At 42.1% G+C, this 18,868-nt stretch overlaps 1 protein-coding gene across 1 annotated transcript in view; it reads left to right on the top strand.

Moving 5' to 3' along the window:
• LOC145404654 (uncharacterized) overlaps positions 1 to 18,868 on the top strand; it is a 199,349-nt gene that overhangs the window by 133,922 nt on the left and 46,559 nt on the right. The window contains exons 7-11 of the mRNA XM_080276185.1: positions 1,814 to 1,858; positions 4,030 to 4,107; positions 11,289 to 11,409; positions 14,542 to 15,491; positions 18,387 to 18,542. Coding sequence (XP_080132311.1) covers positions 1,814 to 1,858; positions 4,030 to 4,107; positions 11,289 to 11,409; positions 14,542 to 15,491; positions 18,387 to 18,542 — 1,350 coding nt within the window. The remainder of the gene's footprint in view (positions 1 to 1,813; positions 1,859 to 4,029; positions 4,108 to 11,288; positions 11,410 to 14,541; positions 15,492 to 18,386; positions 18,543 to 18,868) is intronic.

Below are 18,868 nucleotides of genomic sequence, written 5' to 3'. Positions count from 1 at the left end.
AAGTTGCTGGTGATGCTGGCTCGTTCCACCTGCCTCCCCCACGCTACTGTCATTACCCTCCCTTCCTCTCTCCCTCCCGCATTATCATCATCCAGCTGCCATTTTATTATTATTATTTTTATTTTTTTGCATCGTCCTCGTCTCGCTTTGTCCTCCTTGACTCCCGCATTGTGCCTGCCTGTCTGGCTGCTATCACCCCTAATCCCTTTCTTCCTCAAAGTCTAATGATTTCACTAGACCTTGCTCTTCCCCATCCCATGCGTGTTTTGCTGCAGTCTCATCTCTCTCCCTGCTGCTGTCTTGATCCATTGGATTATTTTCAGATCAGTCATTTACATCCGTAGTGGTGTCCTAGAATATAGTTTAACCCTTGTCATGTGAAAAATGGCCTTCCTCCCGTCAGCACCCCCCACGCAGTACGTAGGTTCCTCACTCCGCTTCTCTCCCCAGCTCCCCCCATCCCTCCTCTGAACCCCACCCTTCCTCTTCCTGGCCATTCTTATCGCGTGACGTGTGAGTTGCGAGATCAGTCCACGCCCGGCTGCTGTTGGGGAAGGACGTTGCTTTACCATTCTCCCCGTTAGTGGTGCCGGTAGTGCTGATACCTGTGGTACCTTGCGTGTCCGTACATAATATTACCGCATCATACCGGTTCATACTTCTCAGCGTTATAATCCACAAGGAATGCACCCCATTAACAAGTAAGTATCTGTATTTTTCGTGATTATGTGGGAAAGTTGTGTGTAAATGGTGACCTATTACATATATATATTTAAATATATATTAGCATGTGTATTTGTCATGGTTATATTGCAAAGTTAATGTATAAATGATGACTTTGTGTGTGTGTATATATATATATATATATATATATATATATATATATATATATATATATATATATATATATATATATATATATATATAATACACGTTTGTATGGTTGTACTTGTCTTCGTGTGTGAGGTCTGGCATTGGTTATGGTGCTGGGTGTTATATAGATATACCTGCCAAAGAGCAAACCTAAAAAGCTGAGCAGTAAGTATTGTTTGCAATTAAGTGGAAGTAAGGAACTCGTACTTGTCTAATTGTCAGCGAGTCCTAGGATTTATATTGCTCATTCGTTGCGATGCAAGCAGCCTAGTTGCTGTGTTGCAGTCTTCGAGTCCTTGTAACTGTGGAGCTGTCCTTCCCATGGGAGTATGGATGATATGAAGATGCTGCTGATACCATTTAAGTGTGATGGGTTCGTAGTTGGTATTGATAGTGAGCTAAAGAAACGACTTTCTCGCGTAGCTTACTAGTATACAGGATAAGTGTGACGACGCTACTTATTCTAATATCCTTACGGTGTGACGACGCTACGTATTCTAATATCCGTACAGTATGTTTACTTTTTACCGCTCATTCTCCTCCCCGTCGCCCATAGTACTGTATCAAATGAATCTGTGGGAGCACACACTATCTACTCACCAGATGTAGAGTATCCAGGTGACTCAACACTCAGTGACAAGCCAGAAAATAATATACTGTATGGGGTGGTGACTTTATAACGAAGAGATGTCTGGTGGTGTAGTGGGTTAAAACACCCCAGCCGGAAGGGGCCCGTCAAGGTTTACTATACATCGTAGGTTGTGTTGGGGTTTATTGCACACTAAGGGAACTTCTTACCCTGGCTTTAAATGGCTACACTGCGTAGGCTAGCCATGGCCTCCTACGCTCCTGATGGGGCAGGGAAAAAAGTTGAATGGATGGATGGAATAAATAAACACATTATTTCTCATATATTACGGATGTGTTCTTCTTTTTCCAGAGCGAGGACGATGAGGCATCGAGGAATGGACGTGATTCTCAAGAGGTAATTGTTGCAGCGTTATCAGTATGTTTCGTGCAGTGACATATATGTATATATCAATCAATCAGTCTTTCTATATCTATCAATCTATCTATCTGTCTGTCTGTCTGTCTATCTATATATGTATCTATATCAATATCTGTCTATCTGTTTATCTATATACTGTATATTCCGTACCTGATCCTTATGAACAGTCTATGGATGTTATACCCATATGATGAAGTTTTGTTCCCATCTTGTCACTGCCAGCAGTAGATCCGATGCTGAAAGATGATCATACAGTATTTGGCATCATTGTTTCTCATAATACAGTACTCAATGCCATGCGTAGTATGACAAGAAAACTGAGAAGGATACCTTGCTGTTGTACCTGGGAGCAAATAATCTAATGCAAGCTGAACAAAGAAGGTGCTGGGCCAGCCATCTTTTATAATTAATATCAGCAGATTTACTGATACAGTCTAGTGTTTGGTGGACAGGTATGAATTGATGGTATGTGGAGTATTTTGAGTACCTTACACCAGTTCTGATAAGGGAAAGTGCTTTTTTGTTTTTAGCCAAGTTACACGAAATGCTCCAACTGCACACTTTATATGTGCGTCACATGTGGTTTGCAGTGGTTGTGTAGAGTTGTCTTGTCCACGGTGCTACATTTGTTTCTTTAGGGTTTGCGTCAATACTTGGGAAATAATTACCGGTATAGCCTATACACTAAGATGTCACTTGCGTAACAAGAATAATGGTCGGATTATTAATGGCTTGAGATATTCGTAACATTTCGTACTCAACTGTTTATTCTCTTCATTTTCTACATTACTCCTCTGAACATCCCCATGTAGGGTACTGGCGCATTCTGTTTCGAAATTAAAAGATGCAGATAACAAAAGATAGTAGTGTATTGAGGTTAAACATGTGAATTCTACAGCTTAGGAGATGCTGTATTGTTTGTGCTAATGACAATAGCCTACTAGAACAAACCACATACCACGTTCCAGCAAACTGTTGAATCATGCCTTTTATGATAAAGTGATGTTTACCTTCATGTATTTTGTGTTCTCTTCGAGCATTCTTTATAATGAAAGAAAGAAACGTACTCTATCATAAGATACGGTCATTTCATACTGTGTTTAGTATAATTTGTTAAAGCTCAACAAGCAGATTTGCTCTCTCTCTCTCTCTCTCTCTCTCTCTCTCTCTCTCTCTCTCTCAAGCAGTTACAGTACTGAGTGAGATTTTGTTGAATACAAAATACGCTAAGTTGGCATGTGGAGAGGTGATGCTGCATCCCTTAGCATTTCAAGTCTGCAACAGAATGAACCTGAGATTGTTTTTTAGGATGGTCAGACTTTTGGATATACGGTAAACTCTCAGTTATCCAGCGTAATTCAGCCAAGCCCTCCGCCGGTTAAAGCAGAACACCGGAAATTGCATAGTACCCACTATCAGCTCAATATTCAGCGTCGAGCCGGATATTGCATTATTGTCCATCTCAAACCTCTGTCCCAATAACTTTCCCATGAATAAAAGATGAAAATTAAGCATAAATTAAAATAATGTTACAGTATAGTAATACAGTATTACAGAGCCAGTTGGTTATACACCTCTGCCAGATATTGCATAGAACCACTGGTACTGCCCCGTTCTGGTGCTGCATGTTGCATAATTTTGCTGAATATTGCTTTCTTAGAGCTGAGACGGCAGCACTGGATATTGCATTGGGCTAGATATTGCGACAATGGATAATTGAGAGTTTGCCATAGTTTGTTTCTCTCTTGTCCCTGTTAACCCTGTGGTATACTTGAGACCTGGATGTAAATTCATATATCACGTCATGTGTGAAGTTACAGGTTGATGGGGACAGCAGGAATTTATGATTAGTCGTGATGACCATGTCAGTAGGCACGAAACTAAAGCCTTCCTCTGGCATTTTAAGTCATAATAATAATATTATGTTTATTTGGGCCTGATTTTCATGCTTATATAGCTTGTTCCATGTTCCTCATTGGCAGAAAGATTACTCGAATACTACAGCCCTTAAGTTAGTTACATTTTTTCTGTAGAACATCCTTGTGGCAGCATCATTTTCCAGTATTAATCCATTATCACAGCTTAGCCTTCAAGATGGAGAGATGACAGTATATAGCAAAGTTAAAACCAACCTTTGGTGTACACAGGTGCTGCATCAAGAAAAAGCTGAGTTGCTGGACAAAGTCAGTTTTCTTCAGGCACAGCTCCAAGCAGCCATGGAAGAGGTAGGGAATGTTTTTCAGTAACTTTCCCCCTTTTTATATGATTTGTTCCTTTGGGCTTTGATTTAAAAGTATCTTAGACCCTCACTAATAAGTTAATGGGGGGAAAACCAGAGCCGTGAAGGCTGAAAGTCCATTATTTCTGAGGGTTCCCCTGCCTGAGGTGGGATTCCAAGTACATGTTTGGAAATCATTGAGTACAGTAACATATTCTAGTACTAAAAATATAAACTATATCAATTTTACTTAAACTTGGCCCATAATTTTGCCCTTTTGCAGCTTATTTCACATCCATGTCACAGCACTTCTTTGTGGCTAGTACAGTACTGTACAGTAAACTCCCAATTATCCAGCGTAACATGGTCAAAGGCCTGCCGGATACTGTCAAAATCCTGGGTTATGCAAGAGTCCTTCCCTAGAGGCCCCTAATCCCCCAACTTTAGAACACCTACCTACAGTCTGACGTCTACAGAACACTTTAAAATTTCAAAAACAGCTACTAGATATTCATTATAGTAAAATACTGCAATGTGCTGTTATGTACACTGTAATTTTATGTACCGTATAGAAGCAATATCATGTTGACGATGGGGATAATACAGTATCAAAGTCCCTCCACCCAGGAGACCTGTTGTCATTCACCCGGCAGTAATGTATATAAATACATGCATTGTAAACAGTATAAATCGTTGAAAAACAGCCAAAATACAGTCCTAATCTTGAAATACTGTATGTACTGTGAAGTACCCTGCAATTTTCTGTCTGAAAACACATTTCATGTTGATGGTGGAGGTGATGTAAAGACATTATTGGGGAATACTGTACAGGTACACCCAAAATAAAACAAACATTAAAATAACAGAAAAAAACATCAGAAAAATGAAGCATACTTCACTATACTGTACTGTACATTGTACACCATACTGTACTTTCATTAGTCAAAATTCTTGCGGATAACTTTGCCACACAGAACAAAATAAAACTCTTCACATAGTAGCAAGGCCAGACTTCACTTGGAAAGAAACAATTGTCTAAAGGATTTTATATTTTGTAGTAATGATTCCTTTTAGTTTTGATTATTATGCTTTGTAAAATATGCACATTTTCATCAATTCTTGTTTAGTAACACAATTTAATCGACTTTTCATTCCAATCCACTTTCATCAATGCCTTAGCAGAATCCAACAGTCGTTTGTACAGTAAAGCCCCAAGTTTAGCACCTACTGTACTTGGTTGTGAAAAGTACGGCAAACCATGAAACCATTACAGTTGGGACATTGATCCTTTGGGAAAGGCTAATTGTTTCTGGGTCTCATTCCAACTCCACCTAAAACCCATGTATGTAATGTAAAACTTGCTGATCACACCTGAAAAAAAACTAGTATTAATACAAAGTACATAATAGGCAAGGAAACTTACTTGGAAGGCTGGAGTGAGGTTCTTAATGGAAGAGATAGGGGGTGTAATTTTCGAGGCAGGTGGTGAGGCTACTGCACTCTGCCACCTCTGGCACCTCTACCCTCCTCTGCCTCTGACCGCAACACATCCATCCTGTGCTGCATCTCTTCTGCGGCAGTCGGGGCAAACAAGAGACATTCATTTTCTTTGTGTGCGGTTTGCTTACGTTTTCTTGCTGTTGTCAGAGGGGTTTTTGTGAGAAACCCGATGTTTGGGAATACCTGCACTGTACAGTGAGCGCTCCCATAACACCGGATTATTGTACATGGAATGCCCCGCTTTATGAGATTTCCGCATTATAGGGCTATGTTTACGTTTAAAGGGTTTTGTGGTGCCCAAGCCACCCCCAAGTTCACCTTTTTTGGCAGTTTTCTTTTTTTTTTTTTTTATTTCAGGACATATACCAACTTAATAAAGACTTTATTACATACAAACACTGGAGGATTCCTCACCTTGAATGGAAGAGGTTGTGGGCTTGCTGGGGGGAGGTGGAGCTGGGTTCCGTGGGGGGGGGGTGTGCAGCATGAGTGAGGGAAGAGGGTAGGCTCAACTGGGGCAGGCATGCTCAATGGACCCTGACGACACCCTGTGCAGACATGTGACAACCTCACGTCATAGGCTGATGCAACCTGTGCTGTGACTATCACTGGCTGCATTATGTCTGTTCCCACCATGCTATGACCCTAATTTGCCGTGTTATGACTGCTTGAACCATAATTTCAGGCCTCTGACTGCGTGATGTCTGTCATCTCATCGCTGCGTGGTATGGTTCTAAAAAAAATGGGCAGCTTCCCCTGCCCACGTAATGTCTATCACTTTCGCGTTGTGACTATATTTGGACATCAAATTTTGCTTTCCGTGTTATGTGAGCTTCGCGCTAAAGGATCGTGCGTTATGTGAGCACTTACTGTATTTGCAGGCCACTGCTAATCATGAAACTGCGAGTGAAGGTGTCGTTAAACTTGTGGCTTTACTGTACTTTACAATAATGCACACTTCAGAACACCATAAATTGTACTTACCAGAGAGGAGAGGAAAGGGTGAGCAGCGGTACGTGTCAGAGAGCCACAGCAGCTTAGAAGGCCAGACAGGTTTTGGAGGGAAACCCATCACAACATTGCCATTTGATCATAATAATGTTTTTAGAAGACAGAATGCAATGTAGGCTCGTTTGTATATCGGCACCATAGTGGGGGAGGAATACAATGGAGAGAGAGAACACCCACCTTACTGCTGCCAGCCAGTGAAAACTCTGCATTAGAAGTCACCCTCCTTTTCTTAGCCAATCAAAACTCTTCTACTCCCTACCACTGCATCTCCCCACCAATGCCCTGTTAGCTGCTAGGCCCACCTACTCTCAGCCCTCCCTCCCTCCCTCCTTCACTTTCATATTATAGCACAGTATAACCCCCTGGGGGTTGGGGGGGTTTCAAGAATGCTCCCCCAGTATCCCTGCTTGTCGTACGAGGCGACTAAAAGGGTTGGCAGAGGGTTAATGTCCCTCCCCGGAAAACAGCTAACTAAAAAAACGAACAAGAAGCCTTGGACAAGGACTGATCAAATGATGACGACCAAGGACCGGACAATGGACATAGTACGGATCGCAACATGGAATGTAAGGGGTGCGAATGATCAGGTGAAAGAGAGAGAGATTGTCCAGGTGCTTGAGGGTGCGGAAGTGGATGTATGTGGAGTAACTGAAATTAAATGGCAAGGAGAGAGTGTGAGAGAATGGGAGTATGGATGGGGCATATGTGCAGGAGTAGGTGAGAATGAGAGGGCAAAAGGAGTGTGTATTGTTGTGAGTAAAAGATGGAAGAAGAGCATAAGAGAGTATGGATCAGTTGGGTCAAGGATTGTGTGGGTAAGATTGAAAGTTGGAATACAAATATGGGCGATTGTGTGCATGTATGCGCCAACGCAAGATCGTGCAAGCAGAGTGAGAGAGGAGTTCTGGACAAATGTGTAAGTGTGTATGGAAAAGTTTGGAAGGAATGAGAGAGTGTTTTTGATCGGTGATATGAATGGTAAAGTAGGGAATGTGAAGGTGGATGGAATAGTTGGTGAGTGGGGTGTGCCTGCTGAGATAGATGATAATGGCAGTGCGTTAGTGGACATTTGTGCTGGGAGGGGGTTGGTGATAGCCAATACCCTCTTCAGGCACAAAATGATCCACAGGTATACATGGCTAGTGATGAGAAGAGTGGGTGGTGAACTGAATGAAAGGAAGGCTATGACTGATTATGTGTGTGTGGATGAAAGGAATCGAAGATATGTAATGGATGCAAGAGCTTATAGAGGTTGGGGGAGTGGACTTTCTGACCACTGTTTGGTGGTGGCCAGTATCAAGATCCAAACAAGATGGAGAAATAGAAGAAGGGAAGGACAGGAAGAAGGAGTAGTTGCAAGGAGAGTGGAAAGGTTACAAGAGGATGAGAAAAAGGCAGAATATATGAGAGAAGTAGTGAAACGATTGGGTAAATATGAATTGGAGCAGATGGGGGACGTGGAAGGTGTGTGCAGGATATTCACAGAAGAAATATGTGCAGCATGTGATGTGGTGTGTGGGGTGAGGAGAAGACGAAGGGGGGTGCAAGGAACACCATGGTGGAATGACGAGGTGAGACAGGCTGTGGCACAAAAGAGGAAAGCATACAGTGAGTAGATGAAAAATAGGGGCGTGGAAGAAGTTGAGAGGCGGAAGAGAGAGTTATATGTAGAAAGGAAGAGAGAGGTGAAAAGATTAGTAAGAGAGAGTAAGAAGAGAGTGGATGAGGAAATTGGAAGGAATTTGAGTGTAAAGTGGAGGGACTGTAAGAAAATGTTCTGGAAAGAGGTGAAGAGAGTAAGACAGGGTGGCGGTGAAGTTAGCAGGGGAGTGATAGATAAAAATAGTAGATTACTAGTGGAGAAGGGAGAAAAAGTAAGCAGATGGAGAGAACACTTTAAGGAATTGTTGAACATAGAGGATGGAATTAATGCGAGTATAAGTGGCTGGGGAATTGCTGGGAGAAGGAGGGAGGAGAGAAGACAGGAAGAAATCAGTAGGATAGAAGTTGTGGAAGCAATGAAGAAAGTCATATTGCGGAAAGCCCCAGGAATTGATGGAGTGTGTGGTGAAATGCTGAAGCATGGGGGAGAGATAGTAGTAGAATGGATGTGGAGATGTGCAGATTGGCCTGGGAGGAAGGTAGAGTCCCGGAGGATTGGAAGTCAGGTATAATTATTCCCTTGTACAAAGGAAAAGGGGAAAAAAAAGTGTGTGGTAATCATAGGGGCATTTGTCTTAATGTACAGTAATAAGAAAATTGTATGGTAGGATACTTATTGACAGAGTTAGGAAAAGAATAGAGGAATTAGTTGGAGAAGAACAGGGAGGCTTTAGGAAGGGGAGAGGTTGTGTAGATCAGATAGTCATTCTTAGATCTTTAGTGGAAAAGTTTCTAGAGAAGGGAAAGAAGTTATATGCGGCTTTCATGGATTTGGAGAAAGCATATGACAGGGTGCATAGACAAGGATTGTGGAAAGTATTAAGAATATATGGAGTAGATGGGAAGTTGTTGAATGCTGTGAAGAGTATGTATGATGGTGCTAAGGCTGCAGTGCATGTGGTTGGTGAACTGAGTGAATTTTTCTCTCTGAAGGTTGGATTGAAACAGGGATGTGTCATATCTCCATGGTTGTTCAGCCTGTACATGGATGGAGTAATAAAAGAGATGCAAGGTAGGGCATTGGGTGTTGGAGTGGCCCTATTGAGAGTGGGTAGTGTTTGGAAACTCCCTGTATTGTTGTTTGCAGATGGTACTGTGTTGTTAAGTGAAGACGAAGGGGAGCTGCAAGGCTTGGTGGATGAGTTTGGGAGAGTGTGTAAGAAACGGAATCTAAAGGTGAATGTAGGGCAGAGTAAAGTGATGGTCTTTGAGCAAGGTGAAGTCAGTGAATGTACAGTGAGGTTGGATGGTGAGGAAATGGAAAATGTGAGTACGTTTAAGTACGTGAGGAGTGTGATGAGTAAGGATGGAAGTTTGGAGGGTGAAGTGCTTGAAAGGGTACAACAAGGAAGAAAGGTTGCTGGTTCCTTGAAAGCAGTGATAAGAAACGGGGAAGTGAGCATGGAAGTGAAAAAGTTACTGCATGACAGTATTGTGATACCAACTCTAACGTATGGAAGTGAAGCTTGGACGTTGTTGGAAGGACACAATTCTAGAGTGAGAGCAGTGGAAATGAATTATTTAAGTGGAGCCTGTGGAGTCACATGGAGAGACAGGCTGACAAATGAGGATATAAAGGAGCATTGTGGTGTGGATGTGGATGTGATAGGAAGCATTAGGAGGAACACACTGAGGTGATTTGACCATATGGAGAGGATGGAGGGTGGGAGACTGACAAGGAGGGTGTATGTGAGTGAGGTGGAGGGGAGAATTGGGAGGGGAAGCCCGAGGTTGAGATGGAGGGATGGAGTGGAGAGGTATATGAGAGAAGGGCGTGTGAGTTGGGAATGGAGCAGTGAAATGGCGGGGGATGTGGCAACGTGGAGGCGATTTGTTTGTGGCCACCCCGTACGGGATTGAGGGGTCTGGCAATAGATAGATAGATAGACCTGTTAACAAGTGGGTTGGCAGAGGGTTAGTGCCCCTTCCCATAAAACAACTAACTCAAAGACAAATGGCCACCCCTTACAGGATTATGGCATCTGGCTATAGAGAGATAGATAGACACATCAGTTTATACCCACTAAATACATACAAATTGTTATGGTAATTATTAGAAATATACACAGGCATGGTTAGGTAATAAAAAAAAAAAAAAAAAAAAAAGATGACAAAAGCACAGTAAGGAAGAAGCACATACCATAATGAGATCTGAAATGGGCTTGAAGTAAGGGGTTCAGAGACTCGGGGGGTGTCCACTGCCTCTGATTAACTCCATGAGAATTCCTCATCTTTAAATCCCTCAGAGCCATCAGAAACCATGGATTTTGCAGTCATTGTCAGTAGAAACCAGCACAGGTGCTTGATAACAAAGATTTTTTTTTTTTTAACAGAAAAAAAAAAAAAGAGCAGATACAGTAGGAGTGCAGATTTTCATCTAGCAGTGGCAACAAAAACCACCGTAACCAAGTGCACTGTAAGCAAGGGATCGCGGTATTACTGTATTACCATAGTATGTTATTACAACTCAGCAGTTACAATGGGGTGAGGGCAGTTACAGACCAGGTTGGAGTAAAAAGGGTAGGAAACACATGTATTATGACCCATTACATCCCATTTAATGGACATTGTTTGTTGTTTGTTATAACCAATGAAAGGTCAATGGGCTTTGTGGCATTTAAATCCAATATCCGCTATATTGGTATTCGTTATTGTGAGGGTTGACTGTGTTAATATACTGAAGTTAAGCAATGTTGGGTCTGGTTAGTACTTGGATGGGTGACCGCCTGGGAACACCAGATGCTGTTGGCATAACGTTCTCCCTACGTGTCAAGTGGGGTTGGTGGAGGATTAGTGCCCCTCCCTGTAAAACAATTAACTCTAAGTCCTTGGCCACCCCGTTTGGGATACATGGCGTCTGGCAATGAATGAATGAATGAACTATGGTCATCTGATATATGAGTGAATTATAATAATGTATGAGATTGAATGACCTTAGCATATTTCCCTGCTTTAATGTTAGCTAGCTGAAGCACAGTGTCATACTTGTCTTTATCTGAATAATAAATGTTACAGACAAAGATGGAAGCAGATCAGGTAAATAAGCTGAGAGAGCAGTGTTTGGCACTTGAGAATGAGAACCAACGCCTTCTGAAGAATCTGGAGGAACTGGACACTCAGAACCAAGCAGCAGTAGGTTAGTGAATATAATTGTGAAGTGGTTTCATGTTTGTTGCTTTTATGCTACATTAATTTATAAATTAACATGCATCCTAAGACTTCTGGGATACACTATGCAGTTAAGGCAAATGGTAACAGGTACTTTGAATCTTATATGATCCCCTTCATATTGCACAGGCTCCAGGCTAGATTACTGTAGTCCAGAACATTTCAGGTTAGGAGACTGACGAATGCCTTGGGTGGTATTTTTACATGATAGAAAAACCTGTCACCTCTGAGACTCAAACCACAGGATGTTAGCAACACTGTGTTTTGACCCGAGAGCTCTACCACCATACCACCAAACATTTATTTATTGATTTTTTTCCCTTATATTCATCGTTAACAAGTGTTGACATCCACAATCCACTCTTTGCTGCACAGTCTTAAAAGGGCTTATATGTTATCAAGGGCTTAAATTGTATTGTATTATGAAGGACTTAAAGAAAACCCCTGATGTAAACCAACTCTAACTAAAAATGTGTCTTTCAGTCAGTGTAAACCATTTTAAACTAAAAATGTGTCTGTCAGTCAATGTAAACCAGCTCTGGCTAAAAATGTGTCTTGTCAATCCCATGCTGCTTATGACCTGGGTTCTTGTCCCCTCATACACAGCTTGTAAAATCCTTACATACTTTACCATCATCTCCTTGTCCCTCATAGATATCCAGGCATCCTGACTGCCCACAAACATTTCCTCATATGCAGATGACATTACCATAATAGCCACATACCACATTGTAGTAGACACAGCCTGCACACCGCAACAAGACAACCTCTGTACAATTCAGACATGGGTTGAGGACAGCAGGCTGATGATCTCTCCAGCTATATCCCCCAATACACCTGTCAACAGCAGCAGTTGTGAACAGTTACACACCTAGCATCACACTTAACAGTATGCCAGTACCACACACCTCCACCAGTAGGAGCCTTGGAGTGATACAACACTGGACTCATCTTCAAAGTATCATCAAGAGGCAGTAAATCCCCAGACTCGACACACTTTGGGCTCTTACAGGGACTGATTTTGGACAACATTAAGAAACTCTCCCCCTACTCTGCAGACAGTGCATCAGGTCAGTGATGTCCTATGCCTCCTCAGCTTGAGGGGGGTGGGGGCCACCCATCCTGGTCAACAACCACTACAGCACCTTGCAGATCATAGAGAGCAGTGCTCTTGGTATCATCACTGGCTGCACCAATATCACTCCCACAGCTCAGTTACACTGTGAAGTCAAAAGTTCTCCCTGTTAGTGAATATCTTGACATGAAAGGCACACCATTATATGCAGCAGCCAGCACTGATGCTCAACACTCTTGTCATTATATGAGTGCCACACAACATAATTACTGTATACACATATACAGTCACCACTTAAACACTATTGACCCATTTCAGTAACATCCCACCTCCAGACACTCCAACACTTGCAGTAGAGAAACACTTACATACACATTCCACATGCAGGGCAGTACAAAACTTCAATCAGAATGCTGTATTGCAAGCCACCCTACAAACAGTCTCCCATCAGAGGTATCCTAGCTGATTGAGCTCACCTAGCTAGGCTTAAATCAGGACATCACCCAGTCCTTCTTAGTTACCTGCTGAGATCTGGGTTGGGCGGAATTACAGATGACCCTTGCCTTGCTTGTAGAATAGGTCTGTACACTGTAACACGTATAATGGAGCACTGTATATAGTACATGCCACATTAAGAACATGCACAACATCTGTGGTGTAAGGGACCTATGGGATGGGCTGACTTGGGTAAGTGCGTACCTTCAGTTGATGGGTCTGTTGGGCTAGTCATGACCAAATTTAAACAAACTTTGTTTCTTTATTCTAGATCATGCCCATTTCATTTGTGAGTAGGCAGTCGAGTTGGGAAGTGTTAATCACAAAGAGATTGTACTGTAGTTTTATGGTAATGCATAGCCCATCTTCATCATCATCTGGACCTCCTTACCCGTCCTAGGGCAGGGTGAGGAGTAGCAACATTCAGACAGCCCAAGTTTGCCCAGTGCAAAGGGCCACTCTTCCTTTCGCTCATCATTCAAGCCCCTGGAATCCTGGCTCTATCTGATATGCCCAAAAACTTTCACTACATTCTGTAGCTTCACATTAACGTATCTGATAGGGTCAGTCCAAACGTTGTCATGTTAAAAATGATTGCCAAATCCCTGATCATGCACTTCTTCTCACAACATACATCCAGCCAGCTCGATCTCTTGTCAGTCCCCTGGGCTTGCTGACTTCCTTATCTCTTCCACACACACTCATCCACCATATCCCTCCACCTTCTCCTTGGCCTACCCTCTTCCCACCTTCAGATTTGCCCAGATATAGCTTTCTCATGACTCTGTTGTTATCCATTCTCTTCACATGACCACACCATCTCAGTACACTCTCTTCGATTCTGGTGTCCACAGAGTTCCTCACTCCGCATCTTTCACAAATCACATTATTCCGTATCCTACCCACTCTTTGTACTCCACATACATTCCTCAGCAGTCCCAGCTCCACTGCTCCTACTCTTGACTTTTCATTTTAATGCTACACATCCATATGTTATAGTTGGCACTAATACTCCTTCATGTAAGCTTTGCACAGCTGCAACACTCAAGCCTCTATTTCGCATCAAGGCCTTCATAACACTAGCTACTTTCCATCCTTGTATCGCCCTACTTTCCACTTCCTTTGCATATGTTCCTCTCTTTTCTATCACTGTACCCAGGTACTTGAACTTTCTCACTAAGTCCAGTCTCTCTCCAGTCACTGTAACATTACACTGGGAGTCACTTCTCTCGATTACCTTCACTTTACTCTCTTCTACATTTACTCTCAAGGCAAGACACTCACATCTAAAAGTAATATGATACAAACAAAGAAACTTTGCAAAAATCCTCTGGAAGAAATATAGTACCGGTACCATAAAATGTGATGTTAATACTCAGGTAATAATAGTACCTTATACTGTACTGTACTGTAATGTGATATTAATACTGTTGCAGTAAAAGGAAGTAGTTATAAAAGTTTCATCAAAGATGATAATTATTTGCAGTGTATTTGGATATTTGTTTATGTATTGTATATCTTTCATTTCAGAACAAATATTGAAGAAGAAATTTCAAGCTTTGGAGGAGGCTCAAGCCATGAGGGAGTCCCATAATGAGATGACACAGCTTCTTGCCCAGGCACAAGCAGACAAGCAACAGCAGGAAAAACAATATCAGTGTCTGCTAACAGAAAAGCAGTTGCATGCAGAGCAGCTGCTGCATTTAGAAGCAGACAAACAAAAGATGGAACAGCAGCTACATAATCTCCAGATAGAATTGCATACCAAGTCATCCACTGTCGAAAATCTGGAGGGAACTGTTCAAGAGCTTAAGAAGGAAAGAGATGAACTTTACTTTGACAAGGCAAAACTTGATGATGAACTCAAGATTGTGAGAGAGAGAGAACAGTTGCAGTGTTCTCTGTTGGAAGAAAAGAATAAAGAGCAGGAGGAGCTTTTAGATCTCCACAGGAAGTATGAGGAGGAGCGCAGTTGTAAGAAGGAACTACAAGCAGCTTTGGAAAAACTGAAAATTGAATTCGATGAACTCAAAGTATCAAAGACAGAAATTGGCCAGTCATATGAGCTGTCAGAGAAGAAGAGAAGGGAGGCAGAAGAGGAGGTGACAAATCTAAACCAGCAGTTGGGATCCCTCATGAATAAAATGTCTGATGTGTCTCTTACATCAAAAGAGAGTAAAGAAGAAAATGATGAGCAGAGACAAATTTTAGAAGAAAAACTATCTGCTGCTGAAATAGAGAAAAACAGCTTAGAACAGCAGTTACGGGACTCTGCCCGATCATTGGAAGATGCCATGGCAAGTAATGAGATCCTTGAGTCCCGTCTGCAGGCCAACACACAAGAGCTGACCATAGCCAAGACCAGCTTGAATGAATTGGAAGCCAAGCTGAGACAGGCTGATGGAGAACTGGCTGCCCTTCGCAAGACCAGAGCAGAGGAGGTTGAAGAGATGAAGAAGATTCTGTCCTCCCATAACCAGGTAGGTTTTGTTTGTTTTATATTCTAGGTGTAAATTTTTCATTTATGTCTACTTTTATTGGTAAAAAAGCTGACGAAAATTTGACACTCTTTTCCAACATACTGGTCAGTAGATTAGCTGTATGTCTGTTGTTTTTTATGTGTATTTTTAATGGGCAGGTAATAAAGAAATACTAGTGGCTGGACATGCAAGCTGGAGTCAGGATTATGAGGGCTAAGTGTAACAGATATGCCATTAATTCAGACATTATGTTAAGCATTTGGAAGCTTCCGGTGTTGCTGTTTGCTGATGATACAGTATTGTTGAGTGAAGATGAATGAGAGTTGCAAGGTTTGGTGAATGAATTTGGGACAGTGTGTAGGAGGAGGAATCTGAAAGTTAATGTAAACAAAAGTAAAGTTATGGTATTCGAGAGGAATGAAGTCACAGAGTGTGCAGTGAGGTTAGTTGGTGAGGATATGGAGAATGTGAGTGCATTCAAGTACTTGGGTAGTGTGATGAGTAAGGATGGAACTTTGGGGGATGAAGTGCGTGAAAGGGTACAGCAGGGAAGGAAGGTTGTTTGTACACTGAAAGCAGTGATGAGAAATAGGGAGGTGAGTATGGAAGTTAAGAAGTCACTGCATGTTAGTATTGTGATCCCTACCCTGACGTATGGAAGCGAGGCGTGGACCTTGCAAGAGGGGAACAAGTCAAGAGTGAGAGCAGTGGAAATGAGTTACTTGAGAGGAGCATATGGAGTGACGTGGAGGGACAGGTTGACGAATGAAGAAGTGAAGGAACATTGTGGGGTGGATGTGGATGTGGTTGAGAAGATAAAGAGAAATACACTGAGGTGGTTTGGACATGTGGAGAGAATGGAAAATGAAAGACTGACTGAAAGGGTGTATGTAGGTGAAGTGGAGGGAGGGGCAGACCGAGGATGAGATGGAGTTGAGAGGTATATGAGGGAGGGGAGAGTGAGTTGTGGGGAGGGTAGTCAAATGGTGGGTGCCAGAGCGACTTGGGAGGCGTTTTGTCTGCGGCCACCCTTTGCGGGATTAGGGCGTCGGGCTATAGATAGATAGATAGATAGTCCCCTCCTGAAATTATTGATATTTTCAGCCTGACTATACTATTGTTGATATTTGTCTAACAGTTGGCTTACCCACATTTTTAAATATGCTCTTTCATCTCAACATGCTTGAAAGAGTCTGATGAAAATAGAATTTTTTTTTTTTTTCAACATTGGTCAGAAACTTTGGAAATTAACCCTGTTATGATGAAACTACAAGCTATATTGACTTTATATTAGACATAGCACCAGTCGAACAGGACAGTACTCCCGAGTTGGATGGCAAGCTGGTGATAGGGAGAGCTCCCGTTTCACCAGCCCTCAGGACATGATCCTGATCATCTCCCTTTGCTTAACATTTTCCGTGCATTCATTTACACAGAGAGTAGGCCAGCATGCTCTCATAATACCTCTACCTTCAACTGTCTACACCATCCTACATGTGCACAACATATCACACCTTCTATTCACTCTCATTAGCAATGGCCTCTGCAATGTTACTATCAAATGAGGTGGTACCTCGGATTGCCACCACTGGCAGGGTAGGGCTGGCGGCACAGGGTCCTCCCGGTCACCATCAAGTGACTCTTGCAATTTCCAATGATGCTCGTCAGCGGAGAAGTGAAAGTGCGGCCTTATTCTTCACCAACATATGCGGCCATAGCACAAATTTAAACAGCCATCTCTATAAATCAGGACCTATCTACGATCAGTGAATGGGGACAAAACAACCTTGTCTCATTTAATGCTAGTAAAACTAAATATATACAATTTACTAATAGACAGATATTGCCAGATTCGTATATTACCTTCGGTACTATTGATATTCCCATCTCCAAAAGTATTGAAATTCTCAGCGTCTCACTTAACAATACCCTCGGCTGGACCTCTCATGTTAGATCACTTGCTAAAACCGCCTCAAAGAAACTTGGATTAATGTACAGAGTCCGTATCTTCTTCACAGACGAGCAGTTAGCTATAATTTATAAGAGTCATGTGCGCTCTCAGCTTGAATATTGCTCACCCTTGTGGAATGGATGTGGAGAGGTTGCATTAAAACAACTAGACAAAGTTCAGAAAGAAGCTGTTAGAATTATTAACAACCCTGCCATTACAAATAAACTACCTCCCCTACAAGTAACAAGGAATGTTGCCTCCCTTGCATTATTTTACAGATATTTTTATGGCAAATGCTCAGATGAAGTTGTGTCTATGGTGCCACCTCTCCATGCCTTCCCTCGTGCTACACGGGCATCTGGTAGCGCTCGTGGCCGGAATGTCACTCAGCCATATTGCAGAACTTCTGCCTGTCAGAATTCTTTCATTCCACGAACTGCATCTCTTTGGAACTCACTTCCCCAGAGTTGTTTCCCTCCAAACTTCAACCTACAGCTGTTCAAGTCTAACTGTTACAGATATTTTATGAACAGAGGACACCAATAATCTGGTGTATGGATTATTATTATTTTTTTTTATTCATTTGTTTTTCTTTTCTCTGTTTTGTTATTTAAAAAAAAAAAAAAAAAAAAAAAAAGCATACTTTAACATTGTTCTTTTTCCTATCATGGTTGTAAAACCTGTACTAGTTTTTAGTGATGTAAGAAAATTATGTTTTTGTGCACCACTTGGGGTCCATGGGCTACAAATGTTACAAATTATGGGTTAGGCAATGTAAGTTGCAAATTCAGGTTAATAGGGAAAAAATAAGGATGTCAAAACATGCTGCTTAAGAGATGTGCTTCTGATATTGCACATCTCATTTTGGACAACTTTGTGAGGTAAAATATTACATCCTCGGATAGGTGAGATTAAAACATTGGTATTCATATTCCCTCTTTCAGTGCAATGATGGTGGTGATGAGGGTTTTGTGCGGTCACTGGGTCGGTTACTTAGTCAGGCAGTGTGGCAGCGAGATACCCTGGAGCACCATGTATCATCACTCACACACCAGCTGCGTGAGAAAACAGATTTGATTACCGAGGCAGAAATGGCCAGGGTGAGTTGGGAGCGTATTGTCACTAAGACTCTTACAGTTATTTTGTGTGTGCCCTTAACCCCTCTCATTCTGATGACATTTTATGCTGGGAGTTTATTCTAGTTACCACAAGATAGTGTGGCCAACCATATGGTAATTATCCTATGCATAATTTTGCTTTTTTTTTTCACACCTGTAGTGAAGATGGTGATTTTAACCCTTTCAGTTCTCCCGGCCACTATCGTGGCTTTATCAGTCAGGGTCTCCTGGCGACGATTGTGGCTCCATGTTTGCGCGAGTTTCAAAACTGGTAGGAAGCTGGTGAATGGTATCAGCATACGAGCCAC

This window comes from Coenobita brevimanus, chromosome 7, assembly GCF_032717465.1.
Source record: "Coenobita brevimanus isolate Jiangsu-jjx chromosome 7, ASM3271746v2, whole genome shotgun sequence".
Taxonomy (NCBI): Eukaryota; Metazoa; Arthropoda; class Malacostraca; order Decapoda; family Coenobitidae; genus Coenobita; species Coenobita brevimanus.
This window is presented reverse-complemented; position numbering and strand designations above follow the sequence as displayed.